The sequence below is a fragment of the Balaenoptera borealis genome (assembly GCF_965194805.1).
Source record: "Balaenoptera borealis genome assembly, chromosome: 2".
NCBI lineage: Eukaryota > Metazoa > Chordata > Mammalia > Artiodactyla > Balaenopteridae > Balaenoptera > Balaenoptera borealis.
Genome location: NC_138867.1, coordinates 168,101,083 through 168,127,389, shown reverse-complemented (window position 1 = coordinate 168,127,389; position 26,307 = coordinate 168,101,083). Strand labels below are relative to the sequence as shown.

Sequence of the window (26,307 nt, the reverse complement as noted above, 5' to 3'; positions counted from 1 at the left end):
TCTATACATTACTACAGAGGTCTCTGGAAAGTTCTTCTAGGACACTGGTTCCTAACACTGGTCCCCTGTTACTAGACTGCCACCTTCTGGCCACACAATTTACCAAAATAGCTCATCGAGGAGAGAAATATGTTTCTGAGATGTCAAAGTCATGGTTTCTACCTCCACTGTTTCTGTAGTTTCCAGTGTAGAACAGTAAAAACAGAGGTGCTGACAGATACAACAACAAGAGAGGTAACAATGAGAAGTAAGTTCTCATTGCTGGGCTTGTGCAGGATTACTGTGAAGTTCCAAGCAAATGAGATACCATCTTGCTTATTGAACTCAGTATGCCGGCTTCTTCCAAACATAACTCCTTGTCACCTGTACCTCTCCAAATCCACAGCTGTAAGGTACACCTGCCTCCCCTACGCAGGGAGGCTTCACCAGGGGAGGATGGCACTTCATGCTCAGTCCAGACTCAGACACATTGTAGAGATCCTACCCACAGGCTAAAGTTAGCACTGAGATGAAAACCCATCTGTCACTGTGGATGTGGCTCAGCTCATTCCATACATATACAATCCGTTACTGTGATGGGTGAGGCCATAGTCCCCAGTTATTCAATCCAACCCTAATCTAGGTGTTACTGGGAAGGTATTTGTAGACGTGGTGAAGGCTCTCAGTCAGTTGACTTTAGTGAAGAGAGCCTGTCCTAGACAATCGGGTGGGCCTGGTTCAATCAGCTGAAAAACGTTAAAAGTAGATCTGTAGCTTCCCTGAGGAGAAAGACGTTCAGCCTCAGGTCAGCAGCCTCAGCTTGTGCACAAGAGGTCCATTTTCCCCTTCCTGATTGGTGGCCCTGCAGAATTTGCACTCACTCAGCTTCCTGCAGTCTGATTATGGCTGCAGAGGCCCTGGCACTCACTCCCTCCTCTCTAGCCCCATCTGCCACCTGTATGCTTGGAGTCAGAGCTTACCATCCCATCTTCCTCGGGACCCACCCTCCATGACAGCAAGGTGCAGCAAGCGTGCACTCTTCTCACTTGTACAGTGTGACTTTCTGTGACACACGTGACATGCTCGCATCTGCCATCTCACGTGTAACATTCTATGCCGTGTTCTCTCTCTGAAACCACCACGCCTAACATAAAACCCACGAATGTGGTAGAGCTCCATAAGAAGGATTGTTTTCAGGACTGTGGGTACCTGGCACCACGCCTGGCACAGGGGGATTCTCCAACAGCACTGTCAGAACCAACAGCCCACGGAGCTCTGCATCTGGAGAGCCAGGGCCTCCTCCCTCCTCTCACTGCTGAGGCTCCTCCCAGAGGAAAACAGCAGTGAGAGGGACTCAGAGACTTGGGGTATCAGAGAGGCTACTTGGCTGAGCTTGCAAACGGCCTTTCCTGAAGGGCCCTTCTGGTCAGGATCTTATGTTGGCTGGTACAGTGTACACTTCTTGGCTCTTTTATGGGCCAGCTTCTGAGTCCTGCCTTGAATGAGGGGCCAAAGAAAAATCTGGAAACGTAAGTTTCTAAATTAAGAAAGTAAGTTTCTAAATTAAGTTTTTACATTAACATTTCCAACATTTTGATACTTATGGGACCAGTCTATTATCAAGTAATTTCTTTTTGAAACTTGAAGTCATCTAGAATAACATCAAAATATTCATATGTTAGGGAAACAGATTACATACTGGAATTGAAATCAGTCACTTAAGAGGAAAAAAGAAAAGGAACTGGAATAGTAACAAACATATCTCTTACTTTAAACAAACTCTAGCAATCGAAGTTAATAAGAAAAGACTATTACTTGTTAGAAAAATCACTATAACATAGAAGTAATGTCACCTATAATGCTAGTATTAGAATATTTTATGACTTTGGGATTTCTTAAGCAGGGCTCAAAAATAAACTTAAGGGGAAAAATGGTAAATCTGACCACAGCAACATTAAAGATTTCTGTAATGGAAGCTGACAGTCTAGGAGAAGTACTGGTAGCTTCTAAAGTCAACAAGGGATGAATATCTAGAATGAATAATGAACTCCTGCAAATCAGAGAGGAAAAAAAAAAGAAGCCCAGTAGGAAAAAAAAAAAAAAAAAATACCAGAACAAGCAACCCACAGAGCAAAATCTGTGGGACCAAAAAACAACTAAAAGGCGTCAGATGCTCCACCTCACAATCAATCAAAAAAATAAAAATACCTTTAAGATACCACTTGACATCCATCAGAATGGCAAAACTGAGAAGTCAGATACCACTAAGTTATTCTATGCTAGGGAGGAGGCTGGGACCTGGGGACATATCCACATGTCCTGCCACCCACACTCGAACCTCAGTCCAAACTCAGCTATACCCTCCATGCCCCACAGAGACCTAAAAGAGGATACTGCAGCCACAATGCCAAGAAAAGCAAGGGTTTCACAACATTTTTGGGATGCTAAAAAAAAAACACACAAAAACTATGCTGCGTAGTTTTCAAAAATTCTGCTATCCAAATGCACATCTGGAAAGTGGGTTGGGAATACCTCAATTAAGTGCCAAGAAAACCGAGTGTGATGCTGGGTTGGGGGAAGGGACTGGAGACACACCAGAGCAGGTGGGGATGATGCTAGTTAAGACCCTAAAGTGTTGGTTCTCAAATCAAACAGGGGAAAGAGGTGAAAACATCTAACTTGGAGCTTTCCTTTGCTCTGAAAGCATCACCAAAACCATTTCTGACCTATTTGAAAAGGCACAGCTCTCAAGTATATGATAAACCTGAGTGATTTGAGATTCAGATGGCAAGTACTAAGGAAAATGGCCTGAAATTATTTTTATTTACAAACAAATAGGTAGTCACTAGTGAGCTGAAACCAGCAGTTGCTCTATGTGATACATCATGGTAACGCACCATGGGTGTGTTGAGTCTGACTGTGACTTTAGAGATCTTGTGCACAGACTGTTTTGATGAGCACTCACCTGCATGCCAGACTGAGTAGCCCTTCTCTGCTAGGGGAGAGGTTCTAGTGCTTCTGAGCATCAAGGCATCTTCTAAAAACTCGATCTTCTTGCTGAATTGCATTTCCAAAATGGGGATAACCTCCGGCATCTTGGCAGATATCAAACGATAAGCTATATCTGGCTTCCCAATGAACCGCTGGCGGATGCTAATTTCATAAGGTGTATGAACCTTGATGTCATCTACTTCTTCTCTTTCAAATCTGTGCATGAGCAAAGAATCTGAGTTGTGGATTTCCAACCCAGAAACAAGGACGGTGAGCCTTCCTGGTTTAACATGAGATTCTGTTTTTTGGGAAATAACAGCAGGAATTTTGATCACTATCCCTTCTTTTCCAAAAGCTTTGGAACTAGCCATTGAGGCGTCCCACTTGGGCTTTGTTTCTGATGGCATCTTCCAAAGCTTGAAGCTAAAGGGCCACCAAGAAGGAGACTCTAGTTCTGTCAGCAACCTAAAAAAGCAAACAAAACACAGAAAGTAGTCAATCAGTTAATTTTTTTTTTTTGAAAACTGCTTTGACTTTTATAAAGAATGTTACCATTTTATAGTTTTCTTTTCCACAAGCACTCCATGAAGCAGAAAAAGCAGGAATTATTATCCCCACATTTTAGAAAAGAAAACTGAGGCTAAGAGCAGTGGGACATTTGCCTACAGATACAAAACTAACCAGAAGTAGACACACAACAAAAACACACATCTTCCGACTAGAATATTGCTCTTTTCACACTTGACCTGGGGTAATTTTGACCAAAATAAATCCTGATCATAATCTCTAGAGAGCTGTCTAATAGAACTTTCTTCAGTAATCTGTATTGCCTAATCCAGTAATGGGGACATGTGGCTACTGGGCACCTGAAATGTAGCTAATGCAATGATGAATTGAATTTTAAACTTAATTTTAATGTGGCTAGTGGCTACTACATTGGACAACTCTAAATTAACCACTAATAATATCAAGAGATATATCTAAAAAGCCAATAAGAGAGGAAAACAGTGGAAGCAGGAAAGGAAAAGCAAAGGAACAAAGATCAAATGGAATAAACAGAAAACAAATAACAAGATGGTGGAATTATCACAACTATATTAGTAATCATACTAAATGTAAGTGGACTAAATTCTCTAATTAAAAGGCAGATTGTCAGCCTTTAAAGGCACATGGTCAGTCTATAACAAGACACAGTTATATCTTGTTGACAAGAAGCAATGTGAAATATAAAGATACAGATACACTGAAAGTAAAGGGATTGGAAAAGTAAAGTAAAATGATATCATGCCAAAAGTAAACTTTAAGACAAGGAGTGTTACTGGGGAAAAAGAGGGACAATGCATAATAATAAGAGGATCAATCCAAAAGAGAAACTTAATGATAGTAAATATGCATGCATCTAATAACAGAACTTCAAAATTCATTAAGCAAAAACTAAAAGAAGAAATAGACAATCATACCTGTAGTTGTAGATTTTAACAAACTGCTCTCCACAATTGATATGGCAAGAAGACAAAAGTAATTAATAAGAATATAGAAATTTTGAACAACACTATTCAACCATCTCAAGCCTGACTGATATTTACAGAAACATCATCCAAATGCTGAATGCACTCTGTTAAGTATATTCAGAATATAAACAATAACAACAAAAAGATTATATATAACAGAGTGGTCAACATGGCAGAGAAGGAACACCTGGAGCTCACCTCCTCCCACAGGTACACCAAAATTACAACTACTTACAGAGGAACTAATGATGAGAAGGACCTGAAGACTAGAAGAAAAAATTTTCCACAACTAAAGTTATCAAGAAGGAACTACAATGAGATGGGTAGGAGGGGTGGAGACACAGTATAGTTAAGACCCAAGTAGGTGACATACAAAAGGGAGGACAATCACAATTGCAGAGGTTCTCCCCAAGGAGTGATGGGTCCAAGCCCCACACTGGGCTCCCCAGCCCAGTATTACACCAGAAGATAAGCCCCCATAACATCTGACTTTGAAGGCCAGTGGGACTTGCATAAGAGAGAGCTAGAGGGCTGTAGGAAACAGAAACTCTGCTCTTAAACAACAGAAGCAAAATCTCACATGCTCTTAGACCCAGCACAGAGGGAGTAATTTGAAAGGAGCCTAGGTCAGTCCCACTTGTTGAACTTGGAGAAGCCTGCCAGAGAGGCAGGAGGCCACCAGCACTCCCCCTTGGGACACAGATGCTGGTGGCAGCCATTTATGGGAGCCATTTAGGTTCTACCATGAGGACACTGGTGCTGGCAAGGGCCATTTTGGTGTCTAGACTATCTGCACCGGGATACGGTCCCACCCACCAGCAGGTCGGCCACAGTCCTGGGACCTCCCACACTGAGCAGCCAGTTACATGAGGAAATGACCCTGACTACCAGCAGGCTGAGACCAGTCCTGGACCCACGGCCCTGTAGTCAGCCACACAAGCACCTGGCACCACCCACCAATGGACTGGAACCAGCCCCGGGACCTCAGGCCCTAAGCTGACCATACTGGGACCCAGCTCTGCCCACAAGCAGGCTGGCACCAGCCCCAGGAGTTTCAAGGCCCTTGCTCCACATACTAGCAAGCTGGTACCAGTACCGGGACTTGCCAGCACCTGCAGACAGCAGTCCAAGGCCCCCCAGGCCCCAAAGTCAACTGCACCGGGACCAGGCACCACCCACCAGCAGGCTGAGATAAGCCTCAGGAAACCCCAGGGCCACTCAGTTGGCCGCTCTGGGACCTAGCCTTGCCCACCAGTGGCCAACAGCCTCTGTATGAGGCAAGGCCTGGCAGCCAACTGGGACAGGGACAGCCCTGCCTACCAACATGCTCACAGGGGCATCCCTAGATCATATAACTCTGGTGCTGCTGGGCACCATAGGATGTCTCCTACACAAGCCTACTTCTCCAAGATCAAAAACATAACCAATCTACCTAATTCATAGAAATGAACACAGAAAATTAGGTAAACAAAAGGAGGTGACAAAGGAGCATGTTCCAAACGAAGGAAAAGATAAACTCCCAGGAGAAGAACTAAGTGAAGTGGAGATAAGCAACCTACCCAGTAAAGAGTTCAAGGTAATGATCATAAAGAAGCTCAACAAACTCAGGGAAAGAATGAATGGCCACAGCGAGAAGCTTAAGAAGAGACAGAAAATATAAAGAAGAACCAAATAGTAACTGAAACTAAAAAATACACTAGAAGGAATCAACAGATTAGATGATACAGAGGAACAGACAGGTGATCTGGAAGACAGAGTAGTTGAAATCACCCAAGTTGAACAGAAAAAAGAAAGAGAAATTTTAAAAAATGAGGACAGTTTAAGATAACTCTGGTCTCATACCACAGTACTATGAGACAAGAAATCAACTATAAGAAAAAAACCGCAAAAAACACAAACACATGGAGGCTAAACAATATGCTAGGAAAACCCAATGCGGTCATGGAAGAAATCAAAGAGGAAATAAAAATATACTTGGAGACAAAAGAAAATGGAAAGATACAATCCAAAATCTGTAAGACACAGCAAAAGCAGTGCTAAGAAAGAAATTTATAGTGATATATGCCTACCTCAGGAAACAAGAAAAATCTCAAATAAACAACCTAACTTTACACCTGAAGGAAGTAGAAAATGATAAACAAACAAAACCCAAAGTTAGAAGGAAAGAAGTCATAAAGATCAGCGTGGAAATTAATGAAATAGAGACTAAAAAAACAATAGAAAAGATCAATGAAACTTAGAGCTGGTTCTTTGAAAAGATAAATCTTTAGCCAGACTCATCAAGGAAAAAAAGAGAGGACCCAAATAAACAAAATCAGAAATGAAAAAGAAGTTACAAATGAGACCTCGGAAATACAGAGGACTGTAAGAGATCACTACAAACAATTACATGCCAATAAGATGGACAATCTAGAAGAACTGGATAAATTCCTAGAAATGTACAACTTCCAAGATTGAGTCAGGAAGAAATACAAAATACAAACAGACTAATTATAATTATTAATTTAAAGACTCCCAACAAACAAAAGTCCAGGACCAGTGGGCTTCACAGGTGAATTCCACAGAACATTTAAAGAGGAGCTAATGCCTATCCTTCTCAAAGTATTCCAAAAAATTAAACAGGAAAGAATGCTTCCCAACTCATTCTACAAGGCCAGCATCACCTTGATACCAAACCAGACAGACACTACAAAAAAAGAAAATTACAGGCAAGTATCACTGATGAACATAGAAGCAAAAATCCTCCACAAAACATCTACAAAGCAAATTCAACAATACATTAAAAGGACCACACACCATGATCAGGTGGGATCTATCCCAGGGATGCAAGAATGGTTCAGTATCTGCATAGCAATCAATGTGATACACCACATTAACAAACTGAAGAATAAGAATTATATGATCTCAAAAGATGCAGAAAAAGCTTCTGATAAAATTCATCATTGATTTATGATAAAAATGTTCAACATTGGGTCTAGAGGGAACATACCTCAACATAATAAACACCACATATGACAAACCTACAGCCAACATCATACTCAACAGTGAAAAGCTGAAAGCATTTTCTTTAAGATCAGGAATAAGACAAAAATGCCCACTCTTGCCACTTTTATGCAAGATAGTATTGGAAGTCCTAGTCATAGCAATTAGACAAGAAAAAGAAATAAAAGGAATCCAGATTGGAAAGGAAAAATTAAAACTGTCACTGTTTGTAAATGCCACGATACTACATGTAGAAAATCCGAAAGATCCACCAAAAAACTACTAGAACTCATCAATGAATTCAGTAAAATTTCAGGATACAAGATTAATATGCAGAAATCTGTTGCATTTCTATACACTAATAACAATCTATCAGAGAAATTAAAAAATAATCCCAATAACAATTACATCAAAAAGAATGAAATACCTAGGAATAAATCTAACTAAGGCAGTAAAAGACCTATATTTGGAAAACTATAAGACACTGATGAAAGAAATCAAAGGTGACACAAACAAATGGAAAGATACCATGCTCATGGATTGGAAGAATTAATATTATTAAAATGACCATACTATCCAAGGCAATCTACAGATTCAATGCAATTCTTATCAAAATACCAATGGCATTTTTCACAAAACTAGAAAAAAAATCCTAAAATTTGTATGGAAACACAAAAGACACAGAATAGCCAAAGCAATCCTGAGAAAGAAGAACAAAGTGGGAGGTATTATGCTCTGATTTCAAACTATACTACAAAGCTACAGTAATCAAAAAAGTAAGGTACTGGCACAAAAACAGACACAAAGATCAATGGAACAGAACAGACAGCCCAGAAATGAAGTCACACTTATATGGTCCATTAATCTACAATAAAGAAGGCAAGAATATACAATCCGGAAAAGACAGCCTCTTCAATAAATAGTGTTGGGAAAACTGGACAGCTACATGCAAAAGAATCAAACTGGACTACTTTCTCACACCATACAGAAAAATAGACTCAAAATGGATTAAAGAGTTAAATTTAAGACCTGAAACCATAAAACTCCTATAAGAAAACATAGGCAGTACGCCCTTTGACATCAGTCTTAGCAATATTTTTTGGATATGTCTCCACAGGCAAGGGAAACATAAGCACAAATAAGACACTTGCAAACAATATACATGTACAGGGTTACTATCTAAAATATACAAAGACCTCATACAACTCAACATCAAAAAAAACTAAACAAACCAATTAAAAAAATGGGCAGAGGACCTGAACAGGCATTTTTTCCAAAGAAGACATACAGATGGCCAACATACACATGAAAAGATGCTCAATATCACTAATTATCAGGGAAATGCAAATCAAAATTACAATGAGATATCACTTCACATCTGTCAGTTGGCTGTTATCAAAAAGACAACAAATAAGAAATGCTGGCAAAGAAATGGATAAAGGGGAACTCTGGAGCACTGTTGGTGGGAATGTAAATTGGTACAGCTACAGAAAACTATAGAAAACATTATGGACATTCCTCAAAAAATTAAAACTAGAACTACCATGCGTTCCAGCAATTCCACTCCTGGGTATTTTTCTGAGGAAAACAAAAACACTAATTCAAAAAGATATATGCACCTCTATTTTCAATGAAGCATTAATCACAATAGCCAAACTACAGAAGCAACCTAAGTGCCCATTGACAGACGAATGCATAAAGAATATGTAGTATATATATACAATGGAAACCATAAAAAAAGATTGAAATCTTGCCATTTGCAACAACATGGACGGACTTGAAGGGTACTATGCAATGTGAAATAAGTCAGAGAAAGACAAATACTGTATGATTTCTCTTATATGTGGAATCTAAAACAAAACAAATGAACAAACATAACAAATCAGAAACAAAGTCAAAGATACAGAGAACAATCAGGTGGTTACCAGAAGGGAGAGGAGGATGAGTAAAACAGGTGAGGAAGATTAAAAGGTACAAAGTTCCAGGCACAAAATAAATTAGTCAAAGGGATGAAATTCAGCATGGGGAATATAGTCAATAATAATGTAATATCTTTGAATGGTGACAAATAGTAACTAGATTTATCGTGGTGATTGTTTTGTAATGTGCAGAAATTTCACAACACTTATGTTGTGCACCTAAAACTAATATAGTGCTGTAGGTAAATTACACTTCAAAAAACAAAGAAACAAACTAATAAAAAAGGAGCTCAGTTTTGTGGTTACTGAAAGTGGAGACTGGGGGAAGGGGAAATTGGATGAAGCTAGTCAAAAGGTACAAACTTCCAATAATAAGATTAAGTACTAGGGATGTAATATATACAACATGATTAATTTAATTAACACTGATGTATGTTATATATGAAAGTTGATAAGAGAGTAAATCCTGAAAGTTCTTATCCCAAGGAAAAAAAATTTTTTCTGTTCTATTTTGTATCTATCGGAGACAATGGATGTTCACTAAACTTACTGTGGTAATCATTTCATAATGTATGTAAGTCAAATCATTATACTGGACCTCAATCTTACACAGTATGGTAGGGCAGTTATATCTCAATAAAACGGGAAGAAAAAAAAAGGGTATAACAAGTCTCAATAAATTTCAAGTATTGAAATTATATAGAGCATATCCTTTGTCATCAAAGAAATGAAACTAGAAATCAATAACAAAAAGTTAACTAGAAAATCCTCAAATATTTGAAAACTAAACACAATTCTAAAATAAAGGAAATTAGAAAATATTTGAAGTGAATGAAACTAAAAACATGATACACAAAAAAACAGGGGGATGCAAATAGAGCAGTCATAAGAGGGAAATTCATATCTCTCAATGCATATATTTGAAAACTCCTTAGGAAGGTTTAAAATCAGTGATCTAAGTCTCTACCTCAAAAAGTTACAGATTATACCCAGAGTAAGTAGAAGAAAGGAAAAGTAGGAATCAAGAAATGGGGGCTTCCCTCGTGGCACAGTGGTTAAGAATCTGCCTGTCAAGGCAGGGGACACGGGTTTGAACCCTGGTCTGGGAAGATCCCACATGCTGCGGAGCAACTAAGCCCACGTGCGTCACAACTACTGAGCCTGCGCTCTGGAGCCCATAAGCCCCAACTATTGAGCCCATGTGCCACAATTACTGAAGCCCATGCACCTAGAGCCCGTGCTCCGCAACAAGACAAGCCACCACAATGAGAAGCCCACACACCACAATGAAGAGTAGCTCCCGTTTGCTGCAACTAGAGAAAGCCTGCGTGCAGCAACAAAGACCCAATGCAGCCAAAAATAAATAAATAAATAAATTTATGTTTTAAAAAATCAATGAAATGGAAAACAGAAAAAATGCAAAATATTAACAAAGCCAGAAGTTGGTTCTTTGAAGTAATTTTTAAAATTAAACCCCTAGCAAGAAATAATAACGAAAAAAATAAAGAAAATGGAAATTACCAATATCAGGAATAAAAAAAGGGGCATCACCACAGATCATTTAGCTTTTGAAAGGTTTATGGGGAATTTTATACTCAACTCTATACCAATAAATTGGACAACTTACATAAACTAGACAAAACACTTGAAAAACCCAAAATTTCAAAACTGAGGCAAGAAATAATTTAATAATAAGAATAGCCTCACAAGGAAACTGAATCTGTAATTTAAAATCTTGCCATAGAGAGAACTGTGGTCCAAGTGGCTTCACTGATGAATTCTGCCTAATATATAGAGAGGAAATCATCATAACTGTATACCAACTCTTTCAAAGAATAGAACAAGAGTGAATGTTTTGCCCATTTAGTTCACAAGACCAATATAACTCCTATACCTAAACCTGATGAGGACATTACAAGGAAATACGTACATAACAATATCCTTCAGTAATGTAGATATAGAGTTCCGTGAAAATATTAAGTCAAATCTAATAATATATAAAAAAGAATATATCATCATGATTAAGTGATATTAATCCTAGGAAACTGAAGTTGGTTTAACATTTGAAAATTAATCAACGCAACTTATTTCATTGGTAGAAAAACAAAAGGAAAACTGTATGATCATCACAAAAGATGCAAAAAAAGATTCTGACGAAATTCAGTACTCATTCATGTTAAAACCCAGCAAGCTAGAAGGAAATTTCTTCAATCTGATAAAGGACATCTATAAAAGCATACATGTATGTATGTATAAAAAACGTACATGTAACAGTATGCTTCATGTTGAAAGAGTCAATGTCTTCTGTCTAAGATCAGAAACAAAGTTAAAAAAATGGGCAGACTTCTAAAGTATCTGAATTTTGAAAGTATTCCCCAAATCTACACAGAGATCCAATGGCAAAGGGTAGAGCCTTGTCAGCACAAGGCACTTAAACATAACCTCTGACTAATCAATGGCTGACCACTAAGCTATGCTGATGCAGGGACAACCACCAGGAACCAAGCCATGTTTAAAAATTAAAACATAAAAAAAACAAAAATAAAAAAGCTGCACATGACAGTGGAAACACACTCCACAGAATTAGTTCAGGCAAGTTACTAAAATGAGTAAACAAATAAAAACAACCACCAACACCACCATCCTGTGGCAAGGAGGGAGATCAGAATCCAGAGTTGCAACAATGTATTATTTAAAATGCCAAGTTTTCTACAAAGAAGTATGAGATATGCAAGGAAACAGAAAAATGTGACTCATACACAGGAGTAGAAAAAAAGTCAACAGAATCCATTTCTGAGAGCACTCATATACTGGACTTAAGAGGTAAAGATGTCAAAGAAGTAATTATAAATGTTCAAGAGTTAAAGAAAACCATGTTAAAAAGAGTAAAGAAACGTATGGTGACAATGGTTCATCAGAAACTATTAAATCAGAGTGAAATTATATAAAAAAGAACCAAATGGAATTTCTCAAATTAAAACGATAGTACGATACATCTTAGTTAAACCACTGAAAGCCAAAGACAGAGAGAAAACTGTGAAAGCAGCAACAGAAAAATGATTTATCATGAATAAGGGAATCATAATAATATTAATGGTTGACCTCTATCATAAACAATGAGCACCAGAAGGTAGTGGGATGACAAAAGCCAAGTTCTGAGAGAAATAAAACTGTCAGTAGAGAATTCTACACCAGCAAAACTATCAGGGAAAATACATTACCAAACACATAAATGCTGAGAAACTTCACTGCTAGCAAGCCTGTTTCCTGAAAAAAAGACTAAAGGATGTTCCTTGGGCTGAAAAGAAATGACACCCCCAGAAGGAAACTCAAATCCACACAAAGAAACAAAAAGCACTGGTAATGAGATCATGCAGGTAATTAGAGAATGTAAGTATTTTATTTACTTTTCCTAACTGATTTAAAAGATAATTGCATAAAATAATAATTTTAAATTATACTGAGGCTTATAACATATAAAGATAGAATATATATGACAAATAATGGCATAAAAGGGGGTTAGGAGTGTGACAACAGATGGTAACTCAAGTCCACAGGTAGAAATGATGTGTACTGAAAGCAGTATTTGGATTAGAATAAAATATTCTATATTTTTCTTTCTTCTCTTAATTTCTTTAAAATATACAAGACTGTACAAAGTAATAATTATAGTACTGTTTTATTGGGTTTAAAATATATATAGATGTACTATATATGACAATGGCACAAAGGTAGGGGGAGGGAATGAAGCTATAATGGAGTACATTAAATTGGTATTAATCTGAAATAGATCATAAGATGTATATTGTAATATCTAACATAACAATTAAGAAAATAATTTTTAAAATACTAATGAAATAATTTAAATAGTACACTAGAAAAAAATCTAATGCACACACAGAGGTGGTAAAGGAGAAACAGGAAGAAAAAAAGCTACAGACATATAGAAAACACATAGCAAAGTCACAGAAGTAAATCCAACCATACCAATAATTAGAATAAATGTAAATGAATAACACTGTAATCAAAAGGCAGAAGTTGTCACTCTGGATTAAAAAAAAAAGATCAGACTATATGTTGTTTATAAGTGACACATTTTAAATTCAAAGATATAGATTGAAAGTAAAAAGAGAAAAGATACACCACACAAACAGTGATCATAAAGGAGGTGTAGAGTTATACTATTGATATTAGACAAAATAAAAAATTTTTAAAAATTAATACAGATGAAGAGAGTCATTTTATAATGATAAAAGGGTCAATTCATTATGAAGAAACAACAATTATGAATATATACACACCTAACAATAGAATCACAAAATACATGATGAAAAAATTGACAGAATTGAAGGAGAAATAGACAATTCAACAATAATAGTTGTAGACGTCAACGCTCTACTCTCAAAATGGACTGAAAAAACCATCAAAGATACAGAACACTTGAACGTTATCAACCAATTCCATCTAACTGGTATCTAAATAACGCTTCATCCAACAACACTGGGATGTACACTCTTCTCAAGTATAAATGGAACATTCTCCCACATAGATGCTATGCTAGACCATGGGTCAGAAAACTTTTTATACAAAGGGCCAAACAATAAATATTTTAGGCTTTGAGGACCAACTGCCTCTGTTACAAATATTCAACTCTTCCATTAGACCAGGAAAACAACCACAAATGAATGGGCATGGCTGTGTCCCAATAAAACTTCATTTGTAAAAATAGGAGGTGGGATGAATTTAGTCTATAGGCTGTCATTTGCCAGCTCCTTACTAAGTCATAAAACAGGTCTCAATAAATTTAAAAATATTTAAATAATGCAAAGTATCTTTGTTCCCTGACCATGATGGAATGAAATAGAAATCAACAGAACGGAATTTCAGAAGACCACAAATATTTGGAAATTAACCCACTTCCAAATAACCAATAGGTTAAAGAAAGAATCCTGAGGACAATTAGAAAATGGTCTGAGCTACATAAAAATAAAAATACTGCATACCAAAATTTATGGGATGCAGCTAAAGCAGTAATTAGAGGGAAATTTATAACCATAAAACCTGTATTACAAAAGAAGATCTCAAATCAAAAACATAAGCTTTCACATTAAGAAACAAGAAAACAGAAGAGCAAATTAAAGAGGGGAGGAAATCAATGAAATGGAAAAGAGAAATATAAAAGAAAAATCACTGAAACCAAAAGTTAATTATTAGAAAATATCAACAAAATTGACAAACTTTTCAGTTGGACCGACCAAGAAGAAAGAACACAAAAATTACTAAAATCGGGACTTCCCTGGTGGTCCAGTAGGTAAGACTCCATGCTCCCAGTGCAGGGGCCCCAGGTTCGACCCCTGGGGAACTAGATCCCACATGCATGCCACAACTAAGAGTTCACATGCCGCAACTAAGAAGCCCTCATGCGGCAACTAAAAGATCCCGCATGCCACAATGAAGATCCTGCGTGCTACAACTAAGACCCAGCACAGCCAAAATAAATAAATAAATAAATAATCTTTTAAAAAATTACTAAAATTGGGAATGAAAGCAGAACATTAATACAGACCTTACATAAATGAAAAGGATTATAAAGGAAGCCACAAGCAACTTTACGCTACATTAGCCAATTTAGATAACATTTAAAAATTCCTAGAACAACACAAACTACTAAACTGACTCAAGAAGAAAAGAAAAATCTGAATATACCTATTCAAGTAAAGAAATGAACTGGTAATTATATTCCACACAAAAAAAAAACTCAGGCCCAGTTGGCATCAGTGGTAAATTCTATTAAGATTTAAAGAAGAAATAATACCAATCCTTCACAAATTTCTCCAGAAACTACAGATGAGGGACAGTATTACCCAAACCAAAGTTAGATAAACACATCACAAGAAAGAGAACTACAGACCAATAAACCTCATGACTACAGACACAAAATCCCCAACAAAGTTACCAAACCAAACCCAAAAGGACTATGTCCCATGACCAAGTGGGACTTATCACAAGAACAAAAATATCTGAAATGTTTAGTATCTGAAAATCAATTAATGTACTACACTGTATTAACAGAATCAAGGACAAAAACCACATGACCATCTCAATAGATGGTGCAAATGCATTTGATAAAACCCAATATTCATTCTTAATAAAAACACTAAATGAACCAGATATAGAAGGGAACTTCCTCAATCTGATATCAGAAACCTACAGGCAACATCAAACTTAACAGTGAAAGACTGAATGCTTTCTCCCCTAACACTGGGAGCAAGTAAAGGATGTCTGCACTCACCACTTCCAGCCAACACTGTATTACAACTTCTAGATAGTACAATTAGGTAAGAAATAGAAATAAAAGGCATCAAGATTAGAAGCAAAAAAGTAAAACAATCTTTATTCACAGAAGACATGATTCTGCAGGTGGAAAATCCTACAGATCCACACAGAAGCCACTAGGACTAATAAACAAATTCAGAAAGTTGGCTGGATACAAGACAAGATCAATTGAAGGCCTTCCAATTCGAGGACTAGATAGAGTAGATACGCTTCTCCCTGTTCTCCCCACTAAATACAGCTTAAAACCCTGGATATTATATATTAAACACACATAAGATTATGGAGAGTGGAGAGAAAAAGTCAGGCTGGCTAGGTCTCAGGACTTCAGAAACTTTGAGGAAGCGAGTTCTCTTTTTATTAACTATATTCTGAACTGAGTCCTGAGGAAGCCAGAAACCTGGATAAACAGACAATAAATAAATAAATAAATAAAAGAAAGCCTGCTCTCCCTACCCTATAGAAAAGGGGAAGCTGTCAAGACAGAGAACTTTCAGTCAATAACATCTCTACTCCAGCCAAACTCCCCAGAAAGAAGTGCAGCCCACTCCCACCCTCATCAGCAAACACATGAGGAGCCTAGACATGGACCCTCTCCTACCTGCACTGAGGGGTACTTCTTCTTAACTGGGGTAGTGTCAGAGAAGGCCATGTGAGGAGCCAGCAGTAATGAGGGAAACCTTACAGGTCAACATAGGCCAGGAGGGGGTAACAAGACAGCCCTCATTCTCCCAGTCAGGGTGGTATTAGCAGAGGCCTGTGGGGAAACCTGAAATTCCACTCCCAGTCAGTAGCAACAGGTGTCCTTTTCCATCCCAAGGCATAAACTAGGGCCAAGAGGAGAATCTGGACGCTCATCCCCACATGGCAGTAAGAAGAATCAGCTTCTTACTCCCCGGGGCAATGTGTCAAAGGAAGATCCGCTAAAACAGAAGATAATGTCCAGAGTCCCATAAGATAATACCCTATACGATACAGAAAGAGAATGGGCTTGAGGCAACTTTCGGGGGTGATGGAAATGTCCTAAAATTGAACTATAGTGATGTTTGTCCAACTCTGTAAATTTACTAAAAATCATTGTTCATATAAAATGAGTGAATTTTGTGGTATGTAAATTAGAAAGCTGTTCTAAAATATCTACAGACACATTGGAGTAAAAAAACATCAGAACATCTAAAATAGGGGAAAAAAAACATTAGCCAGAAAGAAACAGTAAATTCTCTTTAGCAATAATATATGCAAAAAGGACAATGGAAAAACATTTTCAAAATGTTGAGCTAAATTTGGCTCAATTGTGAAGAGCCAAATTATCATTCAGAGTGTCAGTAAAATAAAGGCATTTTCCAACATATAAAGACTGAGACAATACTACTTACTCACAGACCCCAGTGAAAACAGAATCAGACCAATTATTTCACCAAGTAGATTCCAGCACACTGCGATCAAATCTGCGTTACTAACACGTCCTCGTTTCATTTAAAGAGACATGTGTGAACCTGTGTGCTTAACTGAACAGAACAGACTGCCTTTTGGATTTGAACTCCACCTTATGCTGATATAGCAGGAACCAAATTTTACTCTTGTACTGGGCAAAGGCAGATGACTGACCACATGACTGCTGTGGCCACATTTCCAAGATAAAATCTGGACACTCCAACAATAGATTTCCTAGTATCCTATGCAAAGTGCTTAGAAACCCAATGAAACGTAAATTGTAATTATATCTTCCAATCACAATTCTTGACAAACAACTGAGGTAATGGTTCTAAGACACCAAATAAATTCTTTTGTTTATTTTAGCTGTGTCTCTTTTCTCGGTTGACATACATAATACCAAAAAGTAGGAAGTGTCTAATCCAGAATTTTAATATATGTAAATAAACTTTGTTTTCTAAAAATTCACTATGTAGTCCTTATTTTACCACAGAATGTGAGGAAGTGGTAAAGATCTGATTAAAGAATTGCATGGCTGTTGAATGAGCATTAGGGAACCAGGGCTCTTAACTCCCTCCCAAAAGGCAGCTGCAAATAAAGCCTCTGGACGCCAACCTCACTGACAAGACTTGCTCCAGTCACTCTGACGTTCTGCGCCACCACTTGCTTCTGCTCTGTAATGTGGACTTTACCTGGAATTTGTCTGCAGACCATTCACCCAACAGAGTTATATTTAAAGTGTAGAAAATGGTCACAGGAACTGTCCAGGAACCCATGATATTATATAATTTAAGGTTTACAATCCTAGACATTACTCCTTGCTAAATTATTGGATTAAAAATGTCACAACATGCTCAAAGATGGAACAGTTTAAAGTTCAATAAGATACTAACTGCAACGGATTGAAACTCAAATATTTGTAAATCCAGGGATTCAAAAGGATATTAAAAATAATAATTGAACATCTTTTGAAGATGATAAAGAACAAAGTCATTACCTTGAAAACTGCTAAATACAGAAAAACAGCAAACCTCCATGAAATTTGCTCCAGAATGAAATGGTACATGAAGGGCAGCATCTATTCATAAAAGCCATATAGTTAGTGGCAGCAGGGAAGATGGTGGAATAGGAAGCTGCAGGAATCTATCCCTCCAGCAAAATGAAGGAACTGGCAGAACTGTCTGAAGCAACTATTTTGGAACTCTGGGTCAAGGAGAACATCTGCAGCATCCAGCAGTGAGTTTGATGGAGAGACCACTATAATTTCAATCAACTTCTGCTTTCAAGCAGTAGCAGCTACCAACCCCCATCCCACAAATCCATAGCTGGCAGCTGTGGGACAGCCGCAAGTATTCTTAGTATGGCCTGTTGGAGCCAGGGTGGGCAATAAAGACCTTTCCTCCAAAAACTGGGATTGTGAGTCTGATTGGGGCTTTTGATTGCTGAGAGGCTGGCAGAGAGTTTTCTACCACCATGAGCTGAAGTGGCTTCCCAGCCAGGAGGGAATTGAGAGAAACAAAACCTATTTACTTTTTCCTTCTTCAGAACTTCAGTGACCACACTTAACAAGGAATACACGTTTTGCAAAAATAATTTGGAAAAGTCACAAAAAGTCAGTTCCAACCCTCAGCAAGCAAAACCCAGCAACCCCCGAGGCATAGGAGAATTCGATTTCCAGAGTATTATCAGTCAGCTTGGGCTGCCACAGACTGAGTAGCTTAAGCAACAAATATTTATTTCTTCCAGTTCTGGAAGCTGAAAAGTCCAAGATCGGGGTGTCAACAGATTTGGTTTTTAGTGAGCCTCTCTCCCTGGCTTGCAGACAGTCACTTTCTCTCCAGTCTCTTCCTCTTCTACAAGGACACTAATCCCATCATGGGGGCTCCACCCTCATGACCTCATCCAAACTTAATTACCTTCCAAAGGCCCCACCTCCTAACATCATCACATTGGGGGTTTGGACTTAATACACGAATTTCAGGGACACATACATTCGGTCCATAACAGAGTTAGCAAAACATAATCTTCAGAATGTGTAGTTCTAAAAAGAAAATTACAAGACATACAAAGAAAGAGGAAAATATGGCTATTCACAGAAAATAAAGAAAATTTGACAGAAATCATCTTTGAGGAAGCCCTGACATTTGAATTATTAGTCAAAGATATTATACCAACCGTCTTAAATATGTTCAATGAGCTAAAGGAAACTATGGAGAAAGAACTGAAATAAATCAGAAGAATAATGTCTGAACAAAATAAGAATCTCAATAAAAAGATAGAAATTATGAAAGGAAACCAAACAAATTCTAGAGCTGAAAAGTACAATACTGAAATGAAAAACTCACTAGAAGGAGTCAACAGCAGATCTGAGCAGGGAGAAGGAAGGATCAGCAAATTTGAAGGTTATACATTTGAAATTATCCAGTCTGAGGGGAAGAAAGAAAAAAAGAAGGAAGAAAAATGAACAGAACCTGAAGGACTTATGGGACACCATCAAGCAGATCAACACATGTATTACAGGTATTCCAGATGGACAAAAGAAAAAGAGGCAGAAAATATATTTGAAGAAACACTGATTGAAAACTTCCCAAATCTGATGAGTGACATGAACGGACACATCCAAGAAGCTCAACAAACTCCAAGGAGGATAAAAAAGAGACATATTAAAATCAAATTGCTGAAACACAAAAACAAAATTTTGAAAGCAGCAAGAGTGACTTGCCATATACAAAGAATTCACAAGAAAAGTAGTCCACTGTAATCAACCAGCCACCAAGTAGCTGGCTGAACACCCTAGAGAATGGTGCCATGTTGGAGACTCAGTGTTGGATCTCTGCTGCTATCAGACTGGACACACAGCAGTGGCAATAGCCAAGGTGGCCTCAATGAGTAGAAATTCATGTTGCTGAGCCCAAGCATAACCTCCATCCCTGTCATCATGTCCACTTTGTTCATGGGCCCATTGGCGATAACAGGATGGACTGGGGGAACAGGCTGACCGGTATCTAGAGAATGGGTCTTCCTGTCCATTTGGTTTTTATAATTCTCTTCTGCTGAGGAGGTGCTCTGGTGAGCATTCACATGGGACATATCTTCACCTTTTTGCCCACTCAGAGAGATCTCTCCATATAATTCTACCCCAGACCTCTTCGTCATGAAGTTTCCAATCATGTTTCTTCCAGTCCCTGAACCTCCAGCCAAACCACTTGGCCACAGCCAATCAGTACACAATTCAGCCCCTGGCCATTCCTCCTTCCAAGCAATTGTTGACCAGAGTACTGCTCATCGGCCACTAATCCCAGAGGAGGACTCCAAACACGTCTCCCCACAGCGCCCTGGCATTGGAGTCACCACGAAACACAGCACAGTTAAGCACTGGATGGAGTAACGCCTTACTGAGCTTTACTCATATAGAGAAGAAACAGAGCAAGATCAGCTCCAATAGTGGGCATAGGTCCCTCATGGCCAGCAGGTCCCTCCAGCAGTTAATGGAGGGCAACTGGCCCATGCACACCCCTCAGGACCACAGCGGAAGGACCCCTCCCCTACCCCCATGGAGTCTGAAAAACTGAAAGCTGGGGGTGTGCTTGAGGGCCACTGACGTACAGGCTTAAACAGAACAAAAGAAGCACTGGTGGAGACTGTAAAAGGGAAAGCTATTCCCCCACAAGGTAATAAGCCTGGCATAGGCTGTGTGGGCTCTTTATCTCTTGGTAATAAAGTATTCCAGCCCCAAGGCCCATTCTTAAGAGGCCAAGTAGGGATAAAAAAGACTGCATGCACACGACTGCGTTTCCCAACACAAATGAACAACCAGGTGCACTGCTTGCAGTTCTGCCCACTGGGAGGATCTCCCTTCACCACTGTCCTTCAGGATGTCCCAGAGAGGAGCTGTCATGCCACTACTGTCCACTTCTGGGTAGTGCCTACATATTTCTCAAACTCCTCTGTGAACCAGGCCCCAGTGTTTCCTCCTCAGTCAACTGATTGTAGGGCACTCCCCAAGTAAGGAATGCATCGTAGATGCAGGGTGGGAGAGAGAAGGCAGTGTAGCAGGAGTGGGGGGCGGCCATGGCATTCGGGCCAATTCCTCAGGCACCTTAACCTGTGCCTTCAGGGCCTACTTGAGCCCAATCTTTTGTATCCCACTTCCATTTGATGATGGGGTGTTGCTAAGTATGCCCAACTTTGTGGCTTGGTGGGTCAGATAACATCCACTTCATGATGGGCAGCCGAGCTCATATAGCAGCTTGGTGGCCTGTGGTTAAGTGTTCAGTCTCTACTAAGGCCTAGTAGCAGGCCAAGAACTGTTTCTCAAAAGGAAAGTAGTTATCTGCAGAGGATAGCAGGGCTTTGCTCCAAAATCCTAAGGGTGAGCACTGAGATTCCCTATAGAGGTCTGCAAAAGGCTCCAAAGAGCACCCCTATCTGCCACTGACCCATCATACACCACTGGATCATATGGCCCAAGTGGCAGAGCAGCTCTGTGGCAATCTGTCCCTGTTTCAGAGCCTTCTCTTGCTCTAGGCCCTACTCAAAACCGGCAGCTTTCAAGTCACTTGGTAAATGTGCCAGAGTAACGCACCCAAATGAGGACTATGTTGCTTCCGAAACACTAAGAAGCATTGTGCCTCCTTTCTGGTTGTAGGAAGAGCCAGATGCAACAACTTAACCTTCACCATAGAAGAGATACTTCAATGAGCCATACACCACTGGACTTCTAAAAATTTCACTGAAGTAGAAGGCCCTTGAATTTCTGTCAGATTTCCCATCCTCTGATATGCAAATGTCTTATGAGTCTAGAGTAGTTGCTACTTCTTACTCAGTCCAATCAGCATTAATAGCATGCTATCTTGTGGAAGAGAAAGGCATCAAGATCTTTGTGAACTAAATTATGACATAGGGCTGAAAAGTTGGTATACCCTTGAAGTAGGACAGTGAAGGTATATTGCTGACCTTGTCAGCTGACAGAAACTGCTTCTGGTGGTCTTTACTAACAGGAATGGAAAAAAAGCATTTACCAGATCAGGTGCTGCATACCAGGTACCAGAGGATGTGTTAATTTGCTCAAGCAGTAAAACTATACCTGGGGTAGCAACTGGAATTATAGTACTACCTGGTTAAGTTTAAGATAATCCACCGTCCTGAAAGATCCATCTTTTTTCTGCACAAATAGGTGAGCTGAATGGAGATGGGGCAGGACTCACTATCCACGCATCCTTCAAGTCCTTGAAGGTGGTACTAATCTCTATAATCCCTCTAGGAATGCAAAATTGCTTTTGGTATACTATTTTTCTAGGTAGAAGCAGTTCTAGTGACTTTTACTTGGTCTTTCCCACCAGAATCTCTCTCATTCCAGAGGTCAGGGAACCAGTGTGGGGATTCTGCCAGTTACTGAGTATGTCTATTCCTATTATATACTCCAGAACTAGAAAAAATTACCATAGGATGGGTTCAGGGGCCATCTCACTGTGAGATGAACCTGAGCTAAAACTCTACTGATCACTTGACCTCCATAAGCCCCTAGGTGAGCCACAGTGATGTTTTGGGTCTCCTAGAATCAGTGTCAGTTTGGAGCCAGTGTCCAGTAGTCCCTGAAAAATCTGATTTCCTTTTCCCCAATGCATGGTCACTCTGGTAAAATGCCGTATGTCTCTCTGGGGAAGGCTGGGAGAAAGATTAACAGTACAAAATTTGGTAGCATACTGGGGTCCTTCCACAAGGGGACCCACCTTCCCCGTCACTCAAGGGGTTCTGGGTGTGTAAACCGGTTCAAATCTAGAAATCAATTAAGGAGCCGTGACTTTTTTTTTTTTTTTAATTCAGGTTAGATGCTTGTTCACATGACCTAAAACTCTTCTGCTTAACAGATCAAGTAAGAATTGAGCAGACTGGCCAACTATTTCTCTTCTAGGGGCACATGACCAACTAGCCAATGCCATAGGTCTCTGGGAGTCAGACTATTCTGATTGCTGCTTTGACTCTGCTGTCCATTACGGTAACCAACCCCAACTGTCTTTGGTGATTAAGTGCTACCACTTAGCCCTGCCACCCCAGGATCCAATTATCCCTGCTGCATTTAAGGATCCCAGCTCAGTGGCAGCCACTTCTCACTGTAATTTCTGGCCTACAGAGAAGAGCAACCACACAGCTCAAGGATGCTGGGGCTCCCCTTAAAAATTTATTTCTCACAGTCACGGTAAAAAGTGTGTCTTCTTGGACCCTGCCAGGATGGGTGAAGAGATCTCACGTAATAAATCTATTCTACCATTCCAATCTTCCTCAGTCTTGGATCCTTCCTCTGGAGTATACCAAGGCAGTTCTGACATTTCAAACTCCATTTAGTGTAGGCCACTTTTTAGTCCACATCTCAGCCAACCAACCAAACTGTTAGAGCCTTTCTAACTCCTCGAGCCATGGTAACAAATCCAGGATCTCTGCTTAGTGGGTCCATTTCAGTAAAGTCAGCCCCATCCAACTTCATATTCCTCTCACCATCACCCCACACACAAGATATTCATTCTCACACATACCCTCCGGATTTCTGTCTGTATAAACTGGAAAAATCATGCAGTTCTTTCAGAGTGCAGTGCATCTCTTCATGGGCCACACTTTATGCCTCATCTTCTGGGATGTGCTGAGACTTAACTCTAACAATATACCTGGAAGCAAAGGGGGGGGGGGGTGGGTCTTGAAGGAAATCTGCACCGTCTTGCAAAGCAATTATCTCGGGGGAAGCCACTACAGCTTCCTCAGGCAAAGTGTGGTTAATCGCCTCAGATAGGGGAGGAAGGGCTGCTTCTACTGGCAAAGAAGACTCATCAGAATTTAGGGGTTCTGTTTTCTCAGTTTCATCAGGATCTTCCCATATGTCTACATTCCAATTTTCAGGATCCCATTTCTCCCCTATCAATACCCTCAGTTTAACAGCAGACACCATGCAAAGTTGGGATTTCAATTTACATTGTAATTTAGTCACTCACAGGATGACACACACCGGATCTGATTTTCAAAGATCTCAGTGCTGCAGCTACGGGAGCTAAGGTTTTCTTTCAAGGCAGATATAGAAATGTTCAGGTCATTATGGGGCACTCTGAACCCATCCTTTCCTTTCCACACTTTGTCCAGTAGAGTTAGAGCAGCGAGCCAATCTCATTACTCACTAGTCTGACAAAAATGTTGTTAGGTATCAAATACATGGTCACTCAGAGCCTTTTTAAAATATTTGATTACGAGTATCCCATGATGATTATTTTACATATCACCATTGCCACATCATCAGTGCCTTCTATACCACTTGAAATAAGAGTTATTAGTCGCTTTAAATCTAAATTAAATCAGATTAGAGATTCCAAAAACCGTAGAATTCAGAAAACTCACCCTTCACTCTCAGTACAGAAAGAGAAAGAAAGAGGGAGGGGGACAGGGAGATAGAAAGGGAGACAGAGAGGGAAGGAGGGACAGAGGGACAGAGGGACAGAGAGAGAGAGAGAGAAGAGATCACATTTTGTGAAGACTACTGAAAACACTATAACTGCATAAATCTAGGACTGTCATGGGAAGAGAGACCAGATATTCTCAGACCACAGAGCACTGCTCTCAAACACTGTGACCACAGCCCTAGGTGTAACTATGAGATTAAGTCCTACCAGTAATATATGAGCAGAAGTAATATGTGCAACTTTGGGGTCACCTTCTTAAAGACAAGGTTCCCTGGCCTCCCTCTTTGTTCCCCCTTCCCATTGGCTGCAAATGAGTGATACCAGCAACTTTTGATGTAGTGATGGTGCCATGTGATAAGACAGGAGACCTTCTAGACAACATGCAGCTAGAGGTGAAGGCCTAAAGCAGAGCTTTCTATCTGCCTGGGATAACTACCTTCCTTTGGACCATTATATGGAGGTCTAGCTTATTTCAATCACAATATTTTTGGATCTCTGTTATAGTAGCTTCTTAGCCTAAACTCCAGTCAACGGCCTTTACTAACTTTTCTGCTGAATTGCCTTTTTCTCATTTTGCCTTTAACTAGCTGGGTATTAATCCTTTGTTGGGATATGGGTAGGTATCACAAATACTTTCTCCCAGCCTCAGGTTCATCCTTTCACTTTGTTGTTTGTCAAAAGAAGATTTACAAACCACCCAATTGTTCTCCAAAAGGATTATACCAATTGTCATTCCTAATAAGCAGTGTATGAAAATGCTTATTCACTATCCTCAGTTGGTATTGTGTATTCTTACTTCTAATTGTTACTAATTTAATCACTGAAACCAAGATTTCCATTATTTTAGTGTGCATTTCTTTGATTTCCAGTGCAAATGAATATTCTTCTAAATCTCTGGTCTCTATGTCCTGTTATGTATTGAAGATATTTAATAGGTGTCTCAATTTCCTACAGGAATGTTGTGTTAGTCTGCGAGGGCTGACTGCTATAACAAACAACTCCTGAAATCTTAAGGGCCTAGCCCCAACAGAGGATTATTTCTTGTTCACACTGTAGTCCAGTTGAGGGCTGGGGTCAGGGTTCTGCTCTGGGAAGCCATTTGAGGTCCTAAACTCTGTCTAACTAATGCTTCTGTCCTAAGGCCTTCAAGTCCTGGAGGATTCCAGCAGGTAAAGGGGAAAACAGTACTAGAGATTGGGTAGGAGGGCTTTTAGAGACTAGGCCTGCAAGTGACCTACATCACTTCTGCCACAACTCAGTCATATAAACCCCAAACTGCAAGGGAGGATGGAAGAATGTCTAGCCATGTTCCCATGAGGAAAACTCACAAAGGTCTGGTGATCTTACCTCTCAACCACCATAAGCACCCCTCTAAGAATAAGATGCAGGGCCCTGTTCCCTGTAGCTCTAGCACGATACCCTTTACCACACAGTGCTTAGAAATAGCAACAGGTGGTAACTGCAGAGTGGGGTCACTCAGAGGCAAGGGGTCTCACAAACAGCAGCCATGCAGCCCTGGTCTGAGAGACGGGGGGCCCACACTCAGGGCCCATCACTGAGAGGCTGCCACCTCATCCTGAGCTCTCAAGCAACCATTCCAGACATGGGGGAGAGGTTATTCCTACTAGACTCTAAGATCCCTGACTTACTTTATATGTCTTATAGTCAGTGCAGCGCTTCTCAAAGTGTGGTCTTTGAGACCCTCCAAAGGAGTCT

General features: G+C 39.6%; 1 protein-coding gene across 6 annotated transcripts in view; it reads right to left on the bottom strand.

Moving 5' to 3' along the window:
• The window catches only part of SNAP47 (synaptosome associated protein 47), an 81,128-nt gene that overhangs the window by 42,934 nt on the left and 11,887 nt on the right, over window positions 1–26,307 (bottom strand). For all 6 annotated transcript variants that reach the window (XR_014241221.1, XM_082379465.1, XM_082379466.1 and 3 more), the window contains exon 3: window positions 2,945–3,435. Coding sequence is in view for 5 of the 6 variants with exons in the window: in XM_082379465.1 (XP_082235591.1) it covers window positions 2,945–3,435 (491 nt within the window). In the remaining variant the exon portion in view is untranslated. The remainder of the gene's footprint in view (window positions 1–2,944; window positions 3,436–26,307) is intronic.